A 27,122-nucleotide genomic window follows, 5' to 3' on the forward strand; every position below is an offset into this window, starting at 1 on the left:
TCCTCCTTCAGGCATTTCCATATACAGTTCAAAAATGAAAGAAATCGGATAATAACCACGCCCACCTACCATACAAAGGTTATGTTGAAAATCACTAAAAGTGTGTTAACCGACTAACAAAAAACGTCAGAAACACAAAATTTTACGGAAAAAATGGCAGAAGGAAGCTGCATCCAGGCTTTTTTTTTAAATTAAAAATGGGCTTGGCGCCGCCCACTTATGGACCAAAAACCATAACTCAGGAACTACTCGACCGATTTCAGTGAAATTCGGTATATAATATTTTTTTATTACCCTGATGACATATACTAAATATGGGCGAAATCGGTTCTCAACCACGCCCAACCTAACCTAACCTAATTTTTCACCGAAAATATCGGTAAATCTCTCAGAATTTAATTCTAATTAATTTTACAGCAAAATAAAAAAAAATATGTAAATGACGGATAATGAAATCTCGATTATCACTTTATCATGCGAGAGTATAAAATGTTCGGTGACACCCGAACTTAGCCCTTCCTTACTTGTTTTATATATTTTTAATGCAAAGGTAACTATTTTACAACACAATCTCCTTTGTTTTTTCAAGCTTCACATAAACTCGCCTTCCACGCTACTTACACCATTCATAGTCATACTAAAATGTCTCATAAGTAGTATTGTATAAAAATTCTGCTTCGATGTTGTGTACGAACTCGTTACCATTTCACCGGAGCCATTGATAAACTTTACTAAGTATCTATCTCTTCTTTTTTTTGTTTGTTTTACTTTAACGCACACGTCGTTGCATATTTTTACATGTTGCCAAACACATTAAAATGCTTAAAATATAACTCATACGCCGTGTAGCGCCACACAGTGTAAAACAAAGCGAAAGGTGCCGTTGCAATAACAATGAGGTCGTTGCCACAAACCAATAATTTTTAAGTTAAATATGGCATAAACGTGTTTTGAAGACCGCACCGAACCGACAGTTATTTAACACACACACACACAAGCATACAAAAAGGAAGCGTAGACACACACGTGCCTTCACTAATACATATTTGAGCGCACATGGCGGCCGTTCAACGTCCGGTGGGAGTGATTGAGTGCGTTTGGCCAACAGTATGCATGTGCGCTTGTGTTGGTATACTCGTATGTGTGTATGCCTGTGTGTGCATATTTGCGTCAGCCAATGTGGCCTGGTTTATTTCGTGCGTTGCTTTTGTTTTTTGCACGATTTTTATGCTCGCACTCGCAGTTTTAGCGCCAAAACATCCAAGTGAATGCTTTGCATTTTTGTAATTTTTAACGAATGCAAAGCGGTTTGAAAAAATTAAAAAAAAAAATCCTCCAAAAAATCTTAATATACAGCCTATATGATATGACCGTTAGGCATACGCAGTTGGCGTGAACCCTTTTGTGGGTGAAATGGCTTTGAATTCAGAAATGATATGAAAACCAAGCGGAGTGCTTCTCACATAAATTACACACCCGAAGCAGACACACGCACACATATACACACGCATTTATATTTTGGCTTGAATAACATTGTGAAGCGCACGCATGCCGCTATATACTCGCATATACTCGTATATACTCAGTGTGTGCTGAAAATGTGCCAATAGAGCAACGTGACCTGCTTTTTGGCACTATCAACTTCACCTGCTACGGTTTAGCGTGTGCGCTCTGCTCTCCTCTCCAGGCCACACATTCGATTTGCTTCAACCGGCGCAACCGCCAATTTGTACGACCGCTAATGCATGGCTATTGCAGTAGAATTTGTTTTTATTGCCGATTTTTTGCGATTTTAATTTTTGGCAATGTGTTCAAAACCACGCCTGGTAAAAATTAGTTGAAAACGACTTTTAAACTGTGTAAAACATGTTTTTTTTTTTGGTATTTTTATTAAATAAGTCCACGGCCTTCCAAATTCCTTTTCTTAAAATGTGGTTATTACGACCTTCAAAGAGTCCAATTACGCTATGTAATAGTCGCTATTTATGGTCATTTCTTTTCAAGGTAGTCAATAAAAATTATTCCATGCACATCCCAAACACAGACGCCATAATCTTGTTATCGGACTGTTGCGTTTTCCACGCTTTGGAGCAGGTTCATTGCGTGCAATCCACTCGGATGACCGTCCAATGGACTTCAGAGTGAAATGATTTAGCCATAAGTATTTCATCCATTGTCCCATATCGATGCAAAAAACTCGTGATTATTACGCTGGAACATCTCCAAACACTGCTCCGAATCATCAACTCGTAGCTGTTTTTTTGCAAAAGTTAGATAGCCAAGCAACCACATCAGAGCTTTCGCATATCCAAATATTCATTATATTCGGGCATCCGAAATTATTTTGGGAACTTTTTTGATGTTTCTTCAGTAATAAACACTTTTAAGCGTCCACTATTAAATTAATATTATATCTGGTTAAGGTTGGGTTATACTGGCTAGCTATCGCGCCATACACAGACGTAGAGGTCTTTTGTAATGCCTGATGTAGTTCATTTCAATACGAGCTGAAGCTTATGAAAGTACAGGCGAAGTTTAATAGAGATTTGATATCTAACTTTGATACTTGAGTTGAGATAATTCTAAGTAGGGCCGGATAGAAGCAGAATATATGATCCAGCTTCGCCTCGTGCTCTTTTCTCATATAACACATTAACGACTCGGATGTGATGTAAGTAAATTGTAACCCATGACAAGCTCACAACTTTCCCCCAGCCTTTTTGAGATCGTGTAAGTAAAAAGCATATATTTTTCCCTTCAGTTCCTTTATACATGAGCTTGGCGATCCTGCATGTGCGTCAGGCATTCTATCTCTTCCTGATCCGTCTGTCAGCTCTTCCGGTAATTTAACTGTGTATCGTTATTAGAGTTTTGCGTATTCTCGGAACAGGATCAGTGACCAAGTGGATGGAAATTTTGGCATCCTTATCGGCTATGTAGTTTTTCGAAATGCGTTTTTGGCCTGGAATTCAGGATATGTGCAGCCACTTTCTGGTAGCCGCCAGTTCTACTGCCTACTTGCTTCTAAGTATATTCTCTGGCGCAATGTGACGTGCCGCTTGACTATCGATGAGTATTTTGATGTTATTTATATTGCTATCTGCATTATTAGCCCAACAGCTTTCCTGACCGCGAAGACTTTTGCTGATAAGATACTATTAAAGATATTACGGCCGCTTGAAGGTTCATTTGAAATTTAGATCTGCGTAACAGATCCCGGCGACTACTTTATCACCCATTTTGGATTCGTCTGTAGATGTTGTAAGCTTTGCTGGTTATTCGCGTGTACTTGTCCTGTAGTGGGACTTGAAATCTTCTCTGACAGATAAAGTATGTAGGTATGTGGTCTACAGATGACCTGCTTATCGAGCTGTGCCCGAAGATTCTTGCTGAAAGTTCTCCTAGTGCCTTCAATCTTAGAACTGGTTACCCTGCCGAGCTTTCCACTGTAATGCCTCTCTGGTGCAGCTGGTGCTAACTCTATGCCGTTTAACATCGGGGGTTTCCATGTTGGGATCTTGTACTCTTTGTATAAGGTATCATATCTGCCTTAACGGTCATTGGGGTATGATCATTGGGATATGACACTTTGATCGCTATTCATCACGTTGCTGTTTATGTCTAGGAACTTAAATGCCTCGATAAAGTGGGATTTGAAAGACATTTGAAGCCCCGCGCCATTTTCCGCATATTTCCGGTTTAAGAACATTTCAATCAAGCGACATATTAATATTTATACTCTATACTTGCACAAAAAGTAAATCATATTTGTAATCATAACTTCTGTTTTACTAATCGAAGAGCATAGTCTGTTCATTAAAATTGGAGAAAATGTTTTCCTGAACTCCTGTTGGTAACTTTTTGTGTAATAAAATAAAGAAGTTGGTGCTTAAGAATCGACGATTAACAGTCGGAGATCGGAATATAGTAAGGATCAATGAAAACCAATTTGAAAGAACATTTGGGCCTAAGAAAAGTGGAAGTACAATTAGTAGCGTCTGTGGAACAATTCTTTTCGGCATCCAGGATGTCATGGAAAGTATCTAGCGATGAGTCCTGTGACAAGTTTATGTTGACAGTTTTCTTCGATTATCAAGGAAGGGTGCAATCCGAATTCCTTCCGACCACCCAAACTGTCAACAAGAAATACTATTTGAGAGTTAAGCGTAGTTTGGGCGAAGCTTTTCGTAAAAAAAAAGGACGGACTTACAAGCCAACAACTTTTTGTTTTTGAACCGCGATAATGCACCGTTGCGTACTGCATTGATCCTTTGTAAGTTTTTTTTTTCAACCAATATCATACCGCAACCATTGTTCTAGCCGGATTTAGTTCTATGTGACTTCTGGCTACGACCTTTCCAGGAAAACCGTTTTGAGTTAATTGAAGGCATTAAATTAGCATGCTAAGCGAAATTAAAGCTAGTCTGGAAATTGACTTCAACCACTGTTTGAACGATTGAAAAAACACTTGGCAAAAGTGTATTATTGCCACGGGGGTTTACTTTGAAGAGAACTACATAGATTTTGAAGAATAAATTAAGAATTTTAAAATTATAAACAAAGTCTTACTATTTGTTGCTCACAGTGTTAGGATATAATACTTGATCTAGAAAGCTGAACTGATGTAACGATTGAAATAATAATTACAAAAACCCATCGAAGCTCAAGTTATGTTAGTAGGGATATTTCTCTCAGTTGAAGTTATGGCCCACAGCCATTAGAGAGTGTCGTAGACTAATCTAGCTCGTTTTATTCAACTTGTCGATTCTGGATAAAAAGGAGTTTAACCTACTACAATATCCAGAACAAAGTTCGGCAGGGCTCTAATCTAGATTCTCGGCGCAAATCGATTTCTTTGTCTACGATGGGTGCTTGTTCGACACCATGAGAGAAGTTAATGAAGGTGTTGATGGCTTTGCTGTGAATAGCGACCAGTGCGTGCCTGAAGTTTGTTGTGTCTGTTGTCTGAACGGCGTATTGTTCGTGGAAAATCCTCTTGATATTCCTAGTCAGGGATGTTTTCTGCTAAAAAAAACCTGAGAAAGCTGCCTGAAGTGGAGTGCATTATATTCCTTGATTAAAAGCATGCGGGTCTCACTATGTATTGATATTCGACATAAGTCGAAGTCTGACTTTGCCTTGTTGTAATCGTTCGCACCGTAGTATTCTGGACTGCCGGAAGCAGGTTCCTCTGCCTTTCACTACAACCAGGTGATCGTTTATGAACGGCCGGGCGATTGCTTTATAAGTTGCCTATAACGTTTCTGTGTCAAATTCACTGACAACAGTTGACAAAATAGTTTCGTTATTTTAGAAAATTTTGGCATAAAGCTATCGGCTTATAACGGGTAATCTCGCTTCGATCCATGCCATGGACAAAACATCACGCGTGTCATTCACCAGTTACCCTGCGAAATGCTCCAATGAGTTACTGAGAACCGGACAGATCATGTGAGACGTGGCCGCGGCCAACATCTGACAGATATAATATTCAAAAAAATATATCCCAAAAATATTCTTTTGAATGCTAATAAACATTATTCAATAAATTTTAAGTTTCTGGGTTTTTTCTTTAAAAAAGTAAGCTAGAAATAAATCAGCTTTTATCTGGTAGTTACTTTCTCTACACAAAATTATTTTGGCTGTTTTTGTCGGAGATTTTTTACTTAGTTTCAACTCTATCTCAATTTCTCTACAGATTTCCGCATCTGTATTCATTTTTGACTTAATTTCATTTTTTGTTTGGCAAAATTACAAGCCTACCAGTGCTTTGTTGAATATAATATCAAGGAAGCATAGCAGAGTCATTTTTTGTATTAAATTAATTCATCCCAACATATTTCAAATGACATATTAAAACCACCCTAATGTGCCCGCAAATGACTACTAGCTCAGTTTTTTAGCAAAGCAATTCCCATTTGTATTCGAAACCATATGCGTACACTTTTTTAAATTTTTGCGCATTCAAAAGCTGCTCCTGCCTGCCCCCTAATCGATAAGCGTTTTTTCACTAAAAATGAAAAAGCGTAAAAAACATACAATTTTCAACGTTAAATGTTTTTCTTTCAAGTATGTATGCATGTGTGCGTGAGGTAAAGTGCTGCGTGGAATTCCAATTCAAATTCAATGGGGGATTTTGAATTTTTATCCTTTGCAATTTGCGTTAATGTTGTGGAAAAGTGGAGCTGCGGTTACCGACAGTTTAGCTGATGGCAACGATGGCGACACACACACACAAGCAAACCTGCTGTGAGCGCCATGAAACGCTACGCATGTGCTTAACTGCATAACTTAATACTGGCGCAAAAACATATTGGCACACACACACACATATATGCTGCTGCCGCATGTGTGTGTAGTCGCATGCGTAATCGCTCGCAAACATTTGCATATATTTGTATACCGTGTTATTGTTGTTGTAAGCGTCCACGGCATCGCGTATTTGCCATGTCACTAATGGGCTTTTTATGGCTTCAAGTTCATTTCAAATCAAAATCATCTAAAGCGATTTTATCCCTTTCGAAAATACGCCGCGCGAACGTGCAGCACGCGACCTAATGGCCCGCAGGTAACAAATGCCGCAAGTAAAGACAGATTGGAGAGCGCTTAGGCAGCGGTAACAGTCCAAAGTACAAATTGATGAAATTACAAGTATTTGCTTGGCAGCGCAAGTAAATCGGTACATCAGGCAAGAAAAGTGTCTTTAAATGAGCTTAAGCCACAAACGACGCGTAAACGGAAAGCAGCTGTGACAAGCTACTCAAAGCTGATGATGATGGTTGGTTAGCATAAGGAACCGTTATGATTATGCTCTATTGGAAGGCAACAAATTTAATCATACTATAATTGGAAAAAATGCTCTAGGTTGCAATCCTTAAGAATTTTTCGGAAGTTTAAGGGCTTAGGCACTTAAATTTTGAAACAGTTTCAACTGTACATACAGACTGATCGGTCTGTAAGACTTTGACAGATAGTAGTTTTCTTTTACCGTTTTCAATATCAAGATTATTTTGGCATCCTGCCATCGAACCCAATCGAACCCACTCGACATAGTTGGAGGAAAGTTCGGCTATCATAATTTTTTACTAACTACAACTTAAATATTTTTTTATTTTTTTACTTTTGTTGTTGAAATTTGTTTTCTACTGCGTTTCTTTTCTAATTCAGTTTGTCTCCTGAGTTCACTAATACAACAATAAATGTTTATGCACATATTTATAAAGCTCTATCGTAATTTCTTCGCTCTCTGTGTGTTTACTTTCAGCTGGCCGCAATTATGAAATGGCGACTAGCGGTGATATATCGATGATCTCACCACCATCGTCTTCCATTTCGAACGGCCAGGATCCATTCGGACAATTGCCGCCGCTGCCACCGCCACTGCGTTCAACACAAGTGCTTCAACCGCTAACGGTTTTTCCAGGTGTGCTAAATATTTGATGCAACTAAATGTTAATCACCCTGCACCAATATCCATCATCTGAAACGTCCTGCTTGGATATTTGGGCATGCAATGCAATTTTCTGTGTTTTCTTGATTTTTAATGTGTATCCTTTTTGTTGTTTTTTGCATAATTCCTTTTTTTGTGGTAGTATTGCTATTTTATGACTACTTTTTGTTTTTTATTTTTTCCTCAAATTTTTCGTAGTGTTATTTCTTTTGCAATTTTTACAGCTTTTTTGCTCAACTATTTTGTTTAGCGTTGTTTTTGTTTGGTTTTTTTGCGAAGCCATTGTTTGTTACCCCCTATTTTTCTAGCTTCTTGAATGGATTTAACCTTTTTTGCTTTAGTTGCTTTAGTTGTTCAAGAGTTTCTTTAGAGATTTTGTAATTGTATGATCTTGATTTTAAGTTTTTAGTTATTTTATAGACCTTCGCTAATCGGTGTTATATAATGTATTGATGTGTTTTTATTGTTGCTTATATATTCTTCAACATATCATTCGACATACATATGTACATACATACTAAATCACCTAAAATGCAAAACAACGTAACTTTTCATAAATTTACATGTGAAGGAAAAACGATGTAATAGAACCCACTAATGTTAAAAAAAATAGTTTTGGTTATGAAATGGTAATATATTGGTTATACATTGGTTATATATTGGTTATACATTGGTTATACTTTGGTTATATATTGATTATACATTTGTTATCTTTTGGTTAGATAAACAGCGGCAGCTACATATACATATGTATGTAATATGATGTAGTGAATCGTAAGTAATAGAAAACTCAATTTCGAGTGTTTTGTTGATACTGTTTTGCATTTTAGGTGAATACTAGCTGACCCGGCGAACTTCGCCATCCATCGCAAACAAACAACGTGACACGTGATTTTATATATACATATGTACATATACCAACAATGACTCACCAGGCTGCTCTAAACACTGCATATAGACTATATAGTAGTATATAGTAGTATATACACAAGTATATATAATTCAATACCTATATTGAATTTGTTTTTATTTTATAAGAATCACAAAAAGAAATATATGGTAGAGCACGATTGCTATCGATATCATCCAAAATTATCGATACAAATTTCAAATATTTAGGTTCGTACTTTTTTCCAAAGATTTCATTAATTTTTAGTTCAAAGATGAGACAAGCTTTTTTGTACTGCGATTAGCGCTAGTGAGACTCTGAAGTTGGGCTTCAGAATATACCACTACCGAGGCTACTACTCTCTTCTTGTGAATTATATGTGTGTTGAGTTTTGTACAGGTTCTAAATTCTCAACTAATACTTCCAACGACATTTTTATACACTTCCGTGATAACCTAGTACTTCTATTTACAATGATTCATCTTTGAAATAAGTCTGCACCAATTTGCGAATGTCACATGGGTGTTATACGAGGGCTGTCCGATAAATAACCGACCTAACCATGATGCACGCGACTTTTTCAAATTTTTTTTTTATTTTTCTACATAGTCTCCTTGTAACTCCACACACTTCTCCCAGCTATGCTCCCATCTCTGCAACCCATCCAAATAGTACTTGGCGTCTTTGTCTGCAAAATACGAGTTCACGAACGAGATAGCCTCCTCATTTGACGAAAATCTCTGGCCGCCGAGCGCAGTTTTAAGTTGAGGAAACAAAAAAATGTCGCTTGGTGCTAGATCCGGTGAATAAGGTGGATGGTCAAGCAGGTCGAACCGCAATTCGTGAATTTTCGCCATGGCGACTGTTGAGGTGTGATATGGTGCGTTGTCTTGGTGGAACAAGACTTTCTTTTTTTGCAAATGTGGCCAATTTTTCAAAATTTCTTCCTTTAGCTTGTCCAATAATGATGCGTAGTATGCTCCTGTTATAGTTTTTCCTTTTTCAAGATAGTCGATAAAAATAATTCCATGGCTGTCCCAAAAAACACTCGCCATCACTTTCCCAGCCGAATACACAGCTTTAGGTTTTTTTGGGGCTGGTTCCCCCTTTTCAATCCACTGTTTAGATTGGATTTTTGTTTCGGGCGTATAATGATGAATCCAAGTTTCGTCTACAGTTATCAATCGGCGCCAAAACTCGGTCTTATTGCCTCTAAACTGAGCCAACAGAGCACTGGAAATGTTCATGCGCGCACGTTTGTGGTCTAGCGTAAGCAAACGCGGCACCCAACGCGCGGACAGCTTTCTCATGCCCAAATCTTGGTTTAATATGTGACAAACAGTTTCTTTTGATATCTTCATAATCTCAGCTATTTCCCTAACTTTAATCCGGCGATCATCTAGTACCAATTGATGAACGTTAACGATGTTATCGTTAGTGGTTACAGTTTTTGGACGCCCAAGACGTTCATCATGCCCAAAATTTTACGGTGGTAAACGATGGAGCAGAGTCACCATACACAGAGTCCAACTCATTTCAAAAATAAAAATTTAATTACAGCTCGATATTCAATTTTTTCCATTTTGGGGAAATCACCGAAATAGACTTACAAAAACGACTGTCAACAGATAATTGCGCAAGATAAATTTCTGAAATTTTGGCGAGTAGCTATTATAATATGCACAATTTGAAGTAGAAACTTTTTTTTCAGATGTGCCGCTAGCTTCACGTTGAGGTCGGTTATTTATCGGACAGCCCTCGTACAGATAGTCATTCCATGTGTGCTTTCTGATGGTAAAAAAGCATCTGAAGGGAGGTGATCACAATGTATTTCAAATGACCAACTACGACAATGACTGTTGAATAAGCCCAATATCATAGCTGACAATATTTATATTCAGTATTCAATAGCTTAATTATTTACTTTTCGCAACTTGTAATAAATCTGCGAGGTTATCGGCCACGGATCTTATTTATACTTACTGGTCAAATTATTAGTGAATCTTTCTAGAGAATAATCTTACAGCTTCGAACACAGAGCTTAGTCTCTATACCGTGTTTTTAAAAAGCTACGTAGGTATAGTGGCTGTCTGTGGATGCAACTCTGGCTTTAAAGAGCCAACTGCGAATCGACGAAAACTAAGTCTCCGCTTCCTCTACCTCTTGACAGCTCTATAACGGTCATTATAAAGTGTCTTAGTCCACAAACATGTCTGTCAATTAAAGTGGACGGCTAGCCCAGAGTTTTTTCCACATGCCGGCCATTAAAGTTTTTTCTTTTGAACTTTAGTAGACAGCTTGTTGATCAAGTTAGGGATTGATTCGACTGAGACTCAAGTTAATTTATAACACGTTTGTCGCAGAGGCATGCAAAATTCGCTTTTTTTCGGAGTGTAATGTAAGGTGCTGTCTCCAGCTTTTCTATCTGCTTCATAGCTAGCAGCAATATCACTATGTCCTAAAATCCATTGCAAGTATATCGTGAAATAGGATGTTAGATTCTCTAAGAGATCATGGCGTTCTTTCACAATCTTCAACAAAAACTTTTAGGAGACTTCACTATCTTAACTTGAAAGACACTGGTCTGCTAGACGGCACGCAATTCTGGTAACTAATTTTGTAGAAAAACCACCACCTCTCGCTCGATTATCTAGTTTATAACCGTCTACATAATTGCTCATTCCTGCATTCCTGTCCACCTCGCCGCTTTCCCACGGACTTAAACTCAATTCTATAGGATAACGTAAATTCGAAATATTGAACAGAAACAGAAGCTTGATAAGTATCTTAGGGGATCCCTTACCACAGTTGATTCTCTCTCCCTGACCCTAAGAGCTGATTTCACTTTTCAAGAGCTAAAAAGTTGGACAAACGAGAACAGAAACAAAACTTTCTTCCAAAATTCCAAATATTAATAAAAAATTATAACTTTGCTTAAAAAAAAATTACAAAAATATATCCCTATTAAAAAGTACATATTATATTATATGTATATTTTCCCTTTTAGTTATAACACTATCAGTATCACACCATTTAGTTGCGTATACGCCACGGCTATCCAACTTTTATGTTAGACTTTAGATTGCGTATACGCCATGTCAACTTTTTTAATTTTTAATACACACGATTATTCACACAGTTTATATATTTGACAATATTACACACAAACGCACATAAGCGTAACTGCAGTCTGTCATGCCACATACGTATCTATTACCTTTTCGCTATTTTGAAGTGATTTCCAAACAATTTTCACCGTCATTGAACATCATGGAAGATCAACAAATAAAAAGTGTAATGCTTGCTTGTATTTTTCAGTAAAAAAAAATCTTTAATGCACAATCCTATATCTTTGTGTTAAAAAAATCACTTTTATTGTTTTTGAATTGAAATATTTTTGTATACAGCTGCCTCAAGGGCGCAGTTGCTCAGCGATTTTTGAGCTTTCACAACATTTTTGTGTATTTTTTCACTTCATAATCGTTTAATGCCTGCGCATTCGCTAAAAACGTATGAAGTTGTAAGAGTTTTTGTGCTTTTCTTTACTGGTTCACTAAATCTATATGTATTTTCCTCACATCATGATTGAATTTTTGAACATCCATATCTGTTATATAAATGAAGAGCAAAGAAAAAAACAATAACAATTAATTATTATCAGCTACTAAGCTTCAAAAATGCTAATCACAACTCAAATTACTCGTTCTCTATTTCTTTTCTGTGTTTTTTTCTGCGCGTTGGTTATACTACAACAATAAAAAAACTAATAAAATATAAATAAAAAAAATATTTATTACAAAAATACATATTATATATAAAAATAAATTAAACGTTACAACAATTATGATAAATATTTGTGTTACACAAACAACAACAACAAAAAATGTATAAAAAATATTTATTTTCGAAAAAAACATATTAATTTATTGTCGTGTGGCTTTATCGTTGATTATATTTTCGTAGAGTGAGTATAACTGCAGTTCATATTTATTTAAGAAACTAATTTTTATTTTATAAAATTTTTAATTTTCTCTTTCTTTACTTGCTTTGAACGCCTTATTTTGTGAGTTCTTTTGTTCGTTGGCTCTTTTTATATGAAAAAATGCGCTATAAAATATTTGTATGTATGTATATATTTCGCACATTCGCGTTCGTGTATAGTGTCCAATTTGAGCGAAGACTCTTACGATTATGTTTTTGGTGGTCGACGTAAGACCCCGCCTGCAACAAGAACAACAACTACACTCAAGCTGACCTCACCGCCAGTACGCCTGCGACCAGAAGGTGAGTAATTTTCAGACGAAAACTTTTTTTATATGGTACTTAAAATATATAGTAAGGGTATTCACTATGAAAATAATATTTATTAAGATTTTTTAGTAATCGAATTGGAAAAATTTGATTTAGGTAGAATTGTTTTTAAAATAAGAACTGCAAAATATTATATGTTGTTCCTCCTGGAAATATTTTTATATTTTATGCAAAACTTCATATAATATTTTTAACCTAAACATTTTTATTTTCATGTCCTTAACTTAATTATTGATTCACTTTCCGATAGTGAATAATATTAATATTTAATAAAAAAAAGTTTGGAACAGGTGGCAACATTTCCCAAAACTTTTGCTAAGCTAAAAATCTCTTTAGCTTCACACCCTTATTTAAGAGAAAAAAGAAAAAAAAAATCTTACTATTTCCAAACAGGTGGCAAGCTTTCTCAAAAATATCTTCCACAGAAATGTTTTTTATGTTGTCTGTAGTTAAATATATGAGTTTATATAATTTGTACAAAAATTTTATTGTTTCTTATGTTTGAAAATTGTAGTTAAGTCCAAAAAGTTGATAAAAACTTGTACAATAATAATTATACCAATAAATACAATTTTAAAACAGGTGGCAACTCTTTATTATTCTTCAGTGGTTTGTTCTATCAGTTCTACACTGTGCAACTCAAAACTTATACCTATTAAAACTGGTTTTGAAAATTTAAAAAAGTGGCAACTTTTTACCATTTGTCAGTTGTTAACGTTATGAGTCCTAACCAGAAAAATTGAAAAAAGCTCATATTGCAATTTTCTTACAAAACATCTGCCAAACAAAAACAATTTTTAAACAAGTGGTAACCCGATAATCTTCTTCAGTTGATAGTTCTATCAGCTCTACGATATCCAATGCAAAAAAAAATAACGTATTTGAAAAAACTGGTCTTTAATTTAAACTTAAAAAAGTGGCAACCCTTTAGCATTTATCACTTGATAGTCATTTGAAAGCTACTCTGAACCATGCAAAGAATTGGTATCGTGCATTGTTATTAAAAATTTTTATTAAATTAAAACTTTAAAAGGATGACAATCCTAAAATTAAAATATTTTAAGGATGGCAACCCTAATAAAAGGTATAATAAAATATCTCTCCTGAGCTCCTTTAAATTTGAACTGGAAATTGCAATTTTCATACAATATAAAAAAATTTCCAAGCAAATTTAGTTTTGAATTAGGTGGCAACCCTTTAACATTTGTCAGTTGTTAGCGTTTTGAGGCCTACCATGAATTATGCAACGAATTGATTTTGTTTGATTCGAAAATTTTATTAAATTAAAATTTTGAAAGCGTGGCAACTCCAATAACAAATTATAATAAAATACCTTTCCTAAGCTTTTTAAAATTTTAAACTCATATTCCAAATTTAATATGCAAAATCTCCTTACAAATTTAAAATAGGTGGCAACCTTTAATCTTCTTTAGCTGTTAGTTTTAACCGTTGTACATTAAATGATCCTAGACAATGCTTAAAATCGATCCCTTGGGTTTAAAAAAAATATTTCGACTCAAATCTTAAAAAAGGTGGCAGCCCTGGTCAAATATATTTTCATATTTTCAAATGTAGAACAGACATTTAATCTTGGAATTCAGCTCATTTAATTTTGGAATTCATATTTAGGTATTTCTACACAAATATTCTCTTAAAATAGGTGGCCACCCTTAAATTTCGTTGAACAAAATGTAAAAATATTGCATTCTTTATATTTCATGTTGTTTATAATTTTATTAAAACACTTTTAAATTTACTCACGTTGTCGCTATATATTTACTTTACAAACAGAAAAAGTTATTCTCAAATAAATATTTACACAGTGAATACCCTTTTGAAATATATAATAGAACATATAACACATTGATGTATAGCCATCTCACACACGCATAGTTATAAAACTCCGTCTATTAACAAATGAGTTTTCATTAAACTAATTGCCATACTCAACCATCCTTTAAATCTTATCTACATAAAGTTATCCTCCCACACATATACACGCAGATGAAGTATCATCATTTCCACAACTGATTCATTACATTTTCACATCTATGAACACACTCACACACACAGATGTATTATATATAGAATTTACTATGTGTTATCGGCGCATCGCCTTTATCTGTAACTTTACGTCTGTCTTCCATTCACAGACGCACACCATCGTGGTGGCAACGTAAATAATGGTGGCCGCTTTTATCGTCATTCCTTCAGTTACGCGCCAAAACGCACCCGACACGGCAACAACAGCGAACGCAATGAAAATCGTGAATCACGACTGAGATGTCATGGCGAAGACGAAGCAACACTGCGCCAACTGCTTCTCGAGTATGTACACAAATGAAATCTCCTCCTCACACCTATATATTTGCCATCACTTTTAGTCTCATTCGCATTCTCACATTATTTATACTCGCATTTACTTACGTTCACATATCATTCATGTGTATTTACTGCCGTTCACGTCTGTATATCTAACAGCAATTCATCATCCAGCTTTCATCTCACGTGCATTTCGTTTTTTGTTTTGTCGTTTAGTATTACTATAAATAAATATTAATTTTATTTTTTACTTATTTATTTTTCAAGTTTTTGTATTTGTTCATTTATTAAAACCAAAATAATTGAATAATTAAGAGAAAATGAGCAGTAATAAATGTATATTAGATAAGCGCACGAGGTTCTCTTTAAGTTCGCCCTTAGAATATCTATGATTAATCTCAGCGATATTATAGATATATTGTCTCCACATAGACAGTCTCACATAGACTGTATATCTATAAGAATGCTTGGAATCAACTCTTCCTTAGTGCGAATCTGTGCTATTTATTTATTAGAAGTAAAGGTAGACAAGTTTAGTTTAAGTTTTGAACAACAGTCCGAGATTTCTGCACCTCATATATAGTATTCTTAGCGACAGAACGGTAGCAGTGAAGTGAGGTAATGAAAAAATAAACCATATGGTTAAGAGTAGCACCCTTTAGGGTGGAGTAGTTTGCAACTCCTTTGGATCCAAATGATAAGTGATGACGTTGTTCTTATAGTAAAAGTACAGTTTTTATTCTTTCAGCAATTGTTCTCTTATTTATTGCCTTCCCCTTACTTGTTAGATGAAATTAATGAACCCTCAGTAACAATAAGAGCTATCGGACATCAGTCGAAGTGTAACCTAACTCTCCCATCAGTCAGTGATCGGTGGCTGACGTCTTCAAGCTATCATTAAGTTGAAATGTCTAAGACTTGTTACTTAGTTTGCCTTATATTGCTGTACGAAAATGGACCTCGGGTGAGCTTAGCAGGCGCTGTTCTACGACTACAAGATTATTTTGCTCTAGAGCAGAATGCTGTATATCTACTTTTTGCCCATAGCAAAGTTCAACTTGTCCCAATCGTAAAGGCTCTTACCAGCATTGCTCAATAGACATCATACGGTAAAGCTGAATAACAACCCAGCACTTTCTCTTCCATTGTCCAGCCTTCGGCGTCGCATTAGATATAATCGAAACTGAAACTCTCCACAAATTTGTGATAGGGCCAAAGCGCTTTGTGCGGATTGAATTATCTTATGATCTATCATAACGAAGTTGTAAGTACCGCAACGGACCGGACTGGCGACACTCATTCATTTCGAACATAATCCTAAAAACCAATCCTTATGCGAATGAGAAACTAAGTCAGCTTTGAATAATCTCTTTTGCTTGGTCACTCATTTTTTTCAAGAATATACCTAAAGTACCTTGAACATGACTGCCTAAGTTAGTTAGTAAGAAAACTGTTTTATTGACATTCATATGCTTTGAGCATGGTTCCAAAAAAACTCACTTCATTTAACATTGAGTTTAATCTCAAAAACAAATTTACTGATGCTGGTTGCTAGGCCAGTTTTAGTCAGATTACTTTCGTCTTGTCACTCCCTCCGTTGGATGTGGGAACACTTAGTTTAAAATTCTTCCTTCTGTAATTTTTGAATTTTAGGTTCCAATCTCACTCTATTAACGCATTAAATTCTTTGTCAGTATTTCCCAAATGAATTCAGTCTATGGAGCTTATTTCTAGCTTAAGATTTTTTAACATTGTCTGTTATAAGGAAAAATGTTACTCAAGTTCTAATCTCGAAGTTGGAAAATCTGCTGATTTTCATTTACTAAGCAGATGAAATGATTCTGAGCGGGAAAATATCTATCTCATTAGAGGATGGCCATGAAGAGTTGAGGGTGGCATTAAAAGGTTGATTTAACTGAGGCCAATTTGTTTCACTACTCATGAATTTCAAATTCTTCCGAATTCAACACTTACAATTGAGATCATTGCTACTGAAAATGAGTTCCTGAGCTCTCTCAAACATACTTGTTGTTAAAGCAGCCAAACCGTGGACCAAAAAGTGAGTTGAAATTACCTGCAAAATACAACTCTGCTCTGCTGAAGTGCGATTTTCAATTCTCGCTCAAAAATGGCAATCGTGCGCCTCATCAGCCAATCAGATTGGTGCTTTAATCATACGAGGCATTCGAGCATTAAATAACCCTCGGAAGCTTAGCGGAGCATTTCTAATTGAAAAAGTACTCTTTAGCACTTAAAGTATTTATTAATTAAAAGCGAATTATCTACCTAGCAATAATTTAAAGTGGAATTTATTGGATTTGGGTAGTCAGCGTTGGCAGTTGATAAGCATTTGTTGTTGTTGTGATTTATTTTCACACAACCGAAATGCAAATGCAATTACTTAACTGCATTTCGCCATTGCCAAACACAAATTACGCGCGCCACACACACACACACACATGAGCGTATATGTGAAGCGAGTGCAATTCTCGTGCGTGACGTAAGCACGTACGTATTACGTATTGCTGCCATTTGTATGGCAAATTATTTGTTTTGTAATTAATTTATGCGACCAGCCAAATTCGATAGCCACACACACACACCACCGCCAACAACAAAGTGGCATAAAACAAATGCGCCGTTATTTGGTTATTTATTGTGCAATCCAAATAAACTAATAAATATTTTAGTTTTACTCGGTGAAATGCAAAAAAACAAAAACAACAAAATAAATGCATTTTTCAAAAACGACTTCGTACCATATCCAAATGGCTTGGCATTATTTGCATTTTGCACAGCGATTTGCGAAATATTTGCGCCACTGATTAAAATTTGATAGCATTGTCGTGATTAGTTTGGCAACGACAAAGTTGACACTCGCCAATTAGTGGGTCCAACAAATTGGCAGTAACAAAAAGTTGTTTTGCTTAATTCCACTTCGAAAAAAAAAGAATTTGGAAATATTTTCGAGAGTTAATAATGCCATGTTTTCGTTTAATGTCACATGCAGTTAAATTCGAATGAATAAGAGTGCATTATACACTATGGAACATAAAGTGAGAGCAGAGCTTCTTTAATTGCCTTATAAAATTATGCCTCATAGCAGGCTCAGTAGCAATATATATTCTAAAAATATGAGACTAAGAGATCAATCTTAAGCGCGATTTCACTTCGACAACTTAGAACGCCGGTCCGTTGTTATAATGTTACTCCAGATTACAAACTGTCATACGTATAGTACAAGTCCCTACCTCATCATTTTATTTCATATCCCTGAGCTGCTCGTCTCTCACTTCGATTTTGGAAGCAGAAGTAGTCAAAAAAAACTAATTTCAAAATTATAAAGAACAAATTATTCTTCAATCTTTAAATAAATGTTTATTCCCGAGAGTAAATTGCAACGTTCGCTTTCAAGATTAAAAAAGCACAAGCTTTCTAGTTGTATTCCTCTGCTTTTGACACTAAAATACTAAGCGGTAAGTTTCTCATTTCGGTTTGTTAAACATCCAGAAGTTTTAACATCCTCCTTCATTTCTGTTCAAAAATTCACATCTTCCTTTTCAAGAATTCTTTTGTGTTGGAGTGTGTAAAACCTTCACAATAAAACATGTTCTGTCAAGCTTAATATCTAAAGTTTTTGAGACCAATTTATTTATATCTTAAATTTCCAATTTCCTCCATAAAATCGGCCCTTAAACCAGCCATTAAAGCTCGTTGTTGTAAACGGTTAACCGGGTCTAAAAGCTCTTTACAAAACTCATGTTATTTCAAAACCGTAATATCCGAAACCTGCTCATGCGCCATAAAAGCTTTAATCGGGCCTAAAAGCTCTTCACAAAACTCATCTGCTTTAAAAACCGCAAGGCTCATGTCAACGAAACCTACTCATACTCTGTAAAAGCTTAACCGACCATTAAAGCTCTTCACAAAAATAATCTGTTTTAAAAGCCGTAAGTGTCATATCAGCGAAACCTAAAAGCTCTTTTCAAAACTCGTTTGTCTAAAAACCCGTAATAATCATCTTAGCTAAACCTACCCATTCGCTATAAAAGCTTAAAAGCTTAACCGAATTTAAGAGTTCTTCACTGAACTCGTCTGTTTTAAAAACCATAAGGGTCATATCAGTGAAATCTACTTATAAGCTCAAAAAGCTTAAAAGCTTGACCGGTCTTGAAAGCTCTCACAAACCTCATCTTTTTTAATAACTTTAAATGTCCCGCTAGCGAAAATTTACTTATACATAGTGACTGAGTAACTCCTTTAGGACTTTCTTCATTTCCAGTTGTATTAGATATGACATATACATAGATTTATTATAAACTTTTAGAGCTTTCAGAATTAAAATCACGACATCAGACTTTTGAAAGGTCATTATCCAACCCAAAACTTTTTTAAGCAAAATAGGTGATAGGTGAATATGTATGGGAGGGAAATTCAACAACATTATTTTAGGTTTCATAAAAGTATCATGAATATTTAGAGCTTTCTGTCACTATTTAAAAGATATTAGCTAGGCTAACGCGTTTATTTAAATGTATATGAAGTGGAGATCGTAAATATGAGTTTGTAATTAAGGGTTTAAAAAATAAGTATTGAGGCAAATGAGGCTGTAAAAAAATGTGGTTAAAAGTGATGTTAGGTAAACACAAAAAGCTCACACTGTGTTTCATGCCAATATAATGAATTAATTCACGGTTATTTTTGTACTCATTACTTTTATAAATATTTTTTATACTATTTTTATTTAATATTTTCTTTTATTTTTTTTATTTTTTCTTTTGCTTTGTTCATTATTTATACTTTTTATTGTTGCATAACATATTTTTATTGAAAGAAAATCTATTTTTTCTTCATGCTTCATACATAAATCCATCTGACATTTCTGCTCATTTTTATAGTAGTTATGGAAATGTGTTGTATATGCAATTCACCAATACTAACTGACGCGTCACGTTTATAATTAAAATGCAATCATTATAATACAGTTATTTTTTGTATTTCTCTTCCTCCATTCATCGTGTGTTTTTCATCTCTTTCTCACTCTCTATTTAACGCCTATTTAAATATAACCGTATATAACGCGCTCGTCCAACAATTCGTCCACGTCTTGTTTTTTTGTGACCCACCCCCATCCAACTCACGGCTCGACGTCGCCGCGCAGCAACAGAATTGTGCACTAACTGAGCAGATTATGTTAATTTAAGTGCACCCTCAATATGTCAATTACAATTATCATTGCCAGCATTCAAATTAGCATTAACAATAATAATTAGTACAGCAGAACAGTAAAAAGAAAACAGAAACGATAAATACGAAGTAAAAATTAAACGAAAGCCAAGATCACGAAAAGAACACTAAGTGAGGAATGCTTTGAAAACGGCGACGTAACGGTATATTAACGCGCTAGCAGTAAAGACTAGTCTGTTCAGTTGAAGTTTGTTACGATTCTGTAGCGTGTTGTTGTAATTGTTTTGGCCCGCTAAAGCCGAAGCCGAAAAGTTGCGGCGCAACACGGTCCACCAATTGTGGGGCAACAAAGACATTCACCAACAACAAGCGGCGAGAAAACAAAAAACAAGAAAAGTTGTATATTGAAATAAGTAAAAGAAAAAATTGTAAAACAGAAACAGAAACGAAACACAACAGAATATTCCAGCAGCTTAATTTGAAAAACCAAATCGCCAAAATTTTAGCGCAAAAAACGAAAACTTTAACGAATATTTGTAGCAAAACGCATAAGCTAACGGAATTTGAAGCAATTGGCTGAAAAGTAAAAAAAAAAGAAAAACTACAAAAAAAACTAAAAACAAATCAAGTATTAACACTAGTCAACCAAATACCAAAATAAGTTAAGTAAGCACATCAACGTAGCTCCTAAAAACGTTTTAACCCAATACTCGTAACATAACCCTAAGCGTAAACGTAAGACTTAGCGTAATAAACTAGCAGCATTGTTTCGGTAGTACTCTCTTCTCCTCCTCGCAAGTGTCACCCTCCTGCCAAAGCAACAAAATGATGATGGAAACAATGCCACCCAGGTATAAATATTTTTTAGATATAGTACTTGCCTTTATTTTTGATATACTCGTATGTTTGAAAAAAAAAACAACTTACATTTATGGTATTTATATTATTTCGAGAAGTGTTGTCTTTATCACCTGAGTGTTGGTCTTTAATTTTTGTACAAATTTGCGTAAAATAATTAAAAATATTCAATATTACGTATAAGCAAAACGTTTTTGTTGTATTTTGTTTTTTGTAAGTAAGTTTTTGTATTATTTTTTTATATATTTACCCACATACATATGTATGTATTTGTTTTAATGTGTTGCGCTCGAGCAAGTGGCTTTTATTAAAAAATGTGAGAAGAAAGATTTGCAACCATAACTCTATAAGACAAAGGCTTGAGTTGAAATCTTACATTTTAGAAACAGTATTTTCTTAGCTAGTATTATTCAAAGTCAGCTGATAATAAAATTATGAATCGAAAGTTTCACTAACTTCCCTATGGTGATGGTTACAGAAGGTTTTCGTCTTAAAAGAATTAAATCAGTAAATTTGCATTAATCTTGAAGATTATTTGAAGGTTAATTAGTTAGTGACAAAGATTCGATGTCGCCCTGGTAGCAACTAAAAGTAGATTTAGAAAACTGTCTGACGTTGTTCGTAAGTAGTTCAAAGAATATAGACATAAATATTTACGAGTCTACTTCATATCGTATATTTAAACACCATTATAGCGACGTTCGAATTCTTAGTTAAGGCAATGTCAGAATTACACCCGTTTAGCAAAACGACTGAAGGATGATGAGAAATTTCAAGTTTAACGTTTAACCAGAGAACTCGAATTTAATAATACAACAAGATTTTGATAATTTTGATTCTTAAGTTCAAGTAGACAGCTCTAATTCCCTCGGGGCTTAAACTGACAACTCGAGTATAATGATGCAACAATGATAAGAATTCATAAGTTTAACGAAATAACACGAGTTTAACCAGACGCCTCGAGTTTACCGAGAAAAATTCGAGTTTAACGAACACTACATCCAACAGTTTTCGGTTTGGAAAATTATTTTTATTTATTTTAAAGTACAAAATGTGTGAAAATAGTCATAAATTCTGGACCAATTCACTTTTGCTCGATATGACCATTCGCACTTTGTGAGACGGTGCTGAGTCTGGTTGAAACGTCCATGGTTTGCGACCAAAATGATTGTTTGCCCACAGCTTCAAAGCAGCCTCCAGAACACTTTCCCGATAATATGTCGCATTTACTTTGACGCCACCGCCCATCTGCGGTGACAGCGGCTCAAACCATTATTTTTGCCTCCTGATGGCCAACCGAAAACTTAGATTCTCGTATGAACGAGCGGTCAAGAAAACCCTATCGTTTTGAGAGCTTACGAATTGCTAAATCAGAAAAATTTTTTTGTCAGAAAGCAAAATGTTCGAATTTTGACCGCTTTCGGCCAAGCGAAGCAATTGCTTCGCTCTCTCAAGTCTTACTTGTTGCTGCTTCGGTGTGAGATCATGGGCCCTTTGAGCTTGACCTTGAGCTAATTTTTCAATATGTGTCGGATGCTGCGGACGGATATGTTCAGTTCTTTAGCCATTTGATTGGCACTTCGTCCTGCATTTCGCTCAAGTCTTTTCTTCCTTTTCCGAACCATCTCACGTGACGTTGCAGTCTTTTGATGACCACCTCCATGGCGTTTTGTGATGCTACCAGTATCATTGTAACGAATGATGTTGCGATAAGCAAAAACTTTATTAAGGTGTTTGAGCTCACGAATAATTGCTGGCTGTGATTTTCCAGCTAAATATAATGCAATCACACTATTATATTTGAATTCTATCGCTGATCACTTTTTTTTGCGTTCACTTTTGGAAAAACGCTTTTGTACACTTGTGAACAATATTCCGAACTGTCATTCAGCAAATTTATAAACAGCTGATTCCAGTGTGACAGCTGCGTGAACGGTGTGAAGTTGGACTTCGGTTGCCGGACCCTGTAAAATTTAGTGCGAGTTCGTAGGTGGGCGTAATCGGACCACTGCCATGCCCACAAAACGCCATTAACCGAAGAAGTGAGGTGTTGGGTCCATTAGTTCAATATATACCAACTACCTCGCTGGCAGCTTTCTTTGCTAGATTTTTTTGAGTTTCATCAAAACTTTGCTTCAAAAAGCTCAGGTTCTCAGCATGAAATACTGTTTTTAAAATAATTTATAGAGTTCTCCAAACCCCTTAGACCATTTTACTCTGGAATAATTCCCTAATCTATCTACTAAGTTCAAATAAGAAATACTCAATTAATGAAAATTTAGTTTGGTATTCGTAAAACTCTTTTGAAAAGTTGTTTCGTCAAACGGAGGAAGAAAATAAAAAGTTATGAAGATTTTGATCAATCTAGAACTCTTCGTGATTAAATATTGCAGGATACTGCAGGCCTCTGAAGACGATATGATTTTGCTAGTGACAAACTCGGTCTAAAATGGACTCAGAAAAACTCATTTGTTGCTAGGTGAAATGAATATATGATTTTTGTTGCGAATTTCATATAAATTCAAAATTAATAGTTATACGATGCAAAATGTGAGCTAAACTGGGTTATAACCTCGTAAGCGGTATGAATACCAATAAAAAGTGAAGAGTGCAAGCAAACAACAGTTTTTACAGAGCGTCTAGTATTTTTGTTTACCTTTAAACTGTTTGGTAAAGCAGTGTCACTAAGCATAACAAATATTTATTTAAATATATGATTTACCTATTTGTTTACCATTTTTTCTCAACACTTACTTGTGCGCAACACTTTAAAATTAATTCACCACTTGTAAAAATTTCCCCACCAAAAATCACTCAGTGGCTTTGCAAACGTTTTTTGTAATTTTTTGGCTAGCTTAAATATTCCGATTGTCATTTAACATTTTTGTTTTTTTTTTTTCACCATTCACAAAATATCTTTATTTTAATTGTGATTGCACACCGTTGTGTTTGTGCCTTAACATCACTGTTTCATTCAAACCGATCACTATTCGTATTTGTTCCATTTCCATGTATTTAAACATATTTGTATTGTTGTATTCTCGCCATATTTATATACATATATACATACTTACATTTGTACCGTTTTACTACATATTTGTACATCAACTATCTACTCTCTCACAAAACAAACACAAAGTGGAATGGTTGTAACACCACTCAATGAGTATGAATCAATTTTTAACAATTTTGAAATTAACTTTTTCTCCTTTTTCACTTAAAATTTAAGATTTAAAAAAAAATATATATTTTGCAAGTAATAAACTCATTTCCCTACTCTTTACGTCTATCACTCTTTCTCTCATGCACTTAGTTTTAACTATTTTTGGCTTTCTGATATATAGTTTTGTTACCTGCTTTGGAAAGACTTTCTAAAATTTTTCTCTCTTCATATATAAAAATTACAAATATTTTTTCATAAGTTTAAATATGACGAACTTGCACTCACTGCACCACTTCACTGTAGTTATATCTTACTATTATATATTTTTATAAAGAAATTAGACTCTGTAGATGTGTGTTCTCTTTTATCACTTATATTTATGGTTAAAATACATAACAATTCATTGAGGTAGAGCTGAGCTTTAAAAATATTATATGTTAGACGAGGATTTCATTATCTTATCACATAAAAAAGGCAACGAAGAGTTCATACCCTCTCCGAGCGACTTCTTCAGACAGATCGGTTTTATTTCACACTTAATATAACTCTTTTCGGTTGTCGATTTCAACAAAAAAAGTTTAAATGCAATCTGCAGTTAGTCGATAGGGACTCTGTATAGCTCTCCACGCATACCTATACTCAGCCAAAAAGAAGAGCGTTATGAGCAAGATATTCTAGGGCATAATTTTTTCTAAATATCCAGATGAAATAAGTGCTTTTTAGGTGACGATATGCATTCTCACCTCTTTACATGCCATTAACTCAACGAATGCTTCTTATTATTAGAAATAAACAATAATAAAATTAAGTCATACTTTTAAGTCTTCTCTCGCAGGAGTGAAGAGACGGTCTTTAAAGGACCCACTAAACTATTACAGTAGCTGGATAGTGATATTTTTAAAACCTTGGCATAACATTTTATACGCTTTTAGCAGTTTTATGTGGATTTTGTCGTATTGCTTATTAAAAACTATTTAAACAGTGATTATTATTTCAACCGCATTCGGATACTTTTCTGGTCATTAATCTCTTGGATCTGTTGAGCTTTATTTGTTTCAAGCGCATTGTCAAAAGATGACCATTTAACCGACCGTAGGCTCTCATGTGGAGATAAGGCTTCGATATTGATCTCGTCTATCTATCCATTTTTTATGTCTGAAATGGTTCGAATCAAGCGAAGATGACTATTTATCTTTCTTTCAACAACTTTAGACGTTTGGGAAAAACGTTCAATAACGTAGAGCGACAAGCAGACATTAAGTTATTTGAGAAGATTTTTGCAGACTTATGTGCAACCACCACAATACGATGTCTTTAGCTCAACACTAAATTGTTAATAAGCAAAAGGAATTAATGAACTGATAATTATCGCTAGATTCCGCTAATTTGTCAACGCTAGCCATGTTGTTCTCTCATTTGTCGGAACCGTCCATATCAAACGCCTATAAGATATAGCGCTAAGTGACTATATACTATATAGTAAAGCGACCGACCAAAATCGAACTCTCTTATGGTAAACTTTTTACTTGATGAGATATTTTCACGGGTTTTGGCAAAGAAATTGTCCTAATCGGACAACAAGAGCTGCCATGCAAGCTGAACGATCGAAATCAAATGCCCGTACAGATAGAGAGATAGAACACTAAGGCTTTGCATTGCGACATATGATCTATTGTGCCCTCTCCTATATCACATATGGCCACAAAGGTCCAGCATTTAGAACAATTCCAGTTCTGGCCCCATCGTCCTAGGCTGCCGCAGAGCAGGCTAGTTCGTAGGCCAGCTCATTGTAGCCTACCTCTTTATGCTCCGGCTCCCAGATTAGGTGTACACCGTAGCAAAGTGATAAGACGTTCAGTCTTCCTGTACACTTCTCCACTAAAAGCGATTTAACATCATACGTTGAGTACGCCTTTAGTGCCGCTTGACTGTCACTTAGTATAGCGATACGCTCTTTGCGATAGTTGCGGTGGAAATTGATTTCTGCACACACTGCCTTTTAGCGAAGACTTCTGCTTAAGATTTGCTCGGAAAACGTCTCATTGTGGTATGGATAGATTGATATGCGGTTCCGTAATGCCTGCTCCAATGCCTTTCGGTGTTTTCGAGCCGTCAGTGTACCACTGGATAGTGCTGAACTTCTTTGTAAAGTTAATCCTATTCGTAATACCGTCCTTTGGAAGGAAAGCCAGAGGGTTGTCTTGCCCTAGGGCTTTCATTTGTTGAGACTACATTATCTTCTCTTCTCTCATCCACTGCAATGAGCAGCATGGTAAGTTCGTAGCCTTTTTGATCACTAGATGCAGCGGTGCGAACTGCGCATTGCTCCTGAAGAGCAGACACAGGCGAGCCTTTGCAGCTTCGATAGTAGAATGTCTACCCGAATTAACATTGCCTTAGATGGTCAATTCGATTTTCTTTTTGAGATATCTTTCTCAACCATGTAGTTTTCTATAATATTAAACTTATTGAAAATACATTTTTTTTAGTAGAACTGTATTAAATACGCTTTGAAAGAAAGCAAAAAACCTTTTAAATTTCATATTTTTCAGAGATAAAATAAATTGTAGAAATTATGCCAGTTCTCCGGCTTTTTCATACACTTAATATAAAAATAAATACTATATATAATATAAAATGCAACATTTTACGAGCTTTAAAAATAACGAGCAAATTTTTACTGACCTTGAAAAATATATACATATATATATCTTTATGATCAGAGCTTACATGAAATCAAACTGGTTCAACTAAATTCCTTATTCTCAAAGCACATTTGCATTTCGAACGCCGCAATTTCCAACTAAGTGCCATGGGAACACTGCATATACTATATGTATTTCTAATCCACATCTTTAGCGTTTCTCAGCCGGTGCTGCGCCACGCCCATATAACCTGTTGTGCATTTGGCGAAGTAAAAAAAAGCGTTTATTTGCTTAATT

General features: G+C 35.2%; 1 protein-coding gene across 1 annotated transcript in view; it reads left to right on the forward strand.

Annotated features, from left to right (window-relative positions):
* LOC105229058 (glucose transporter type 1) overlaps positions 1-27,122 on the forward strand; it is a 343,334-nt gene that overhangs the window by 262,570 nt on the left and 53,642 nt on the right. Inside the window, 3 exon segments of the mRNA XM_049458393.1 lie at positions 7,265-7,423; positions 12,501-12,623; positions 14,804-14,978. Of these exon segments, the coding sequence (XP_049314350.1) occupies positions 7,282-7,423; positions 12,501-12,623; positions 14,804-14,978 (440 nt within the window). The 5' untranslated portion in view covers positions 7,265-7,281.

This window comes from Bactrocera dorsalis, chromosome 5, assembly GCF_023373825.1.
Source record: "Bactrocera dorsalis isolate Fly_Bdor chromosome 5, ASM2337382v1, whole genome shotgun sequence".
Classification (NCBI taxonomy): Eukaryota; Metazoa; Arthropoda; class Insecta; order Diptera; family Tephritidae; genus Bactrocera; species Bactrocera dorsalis.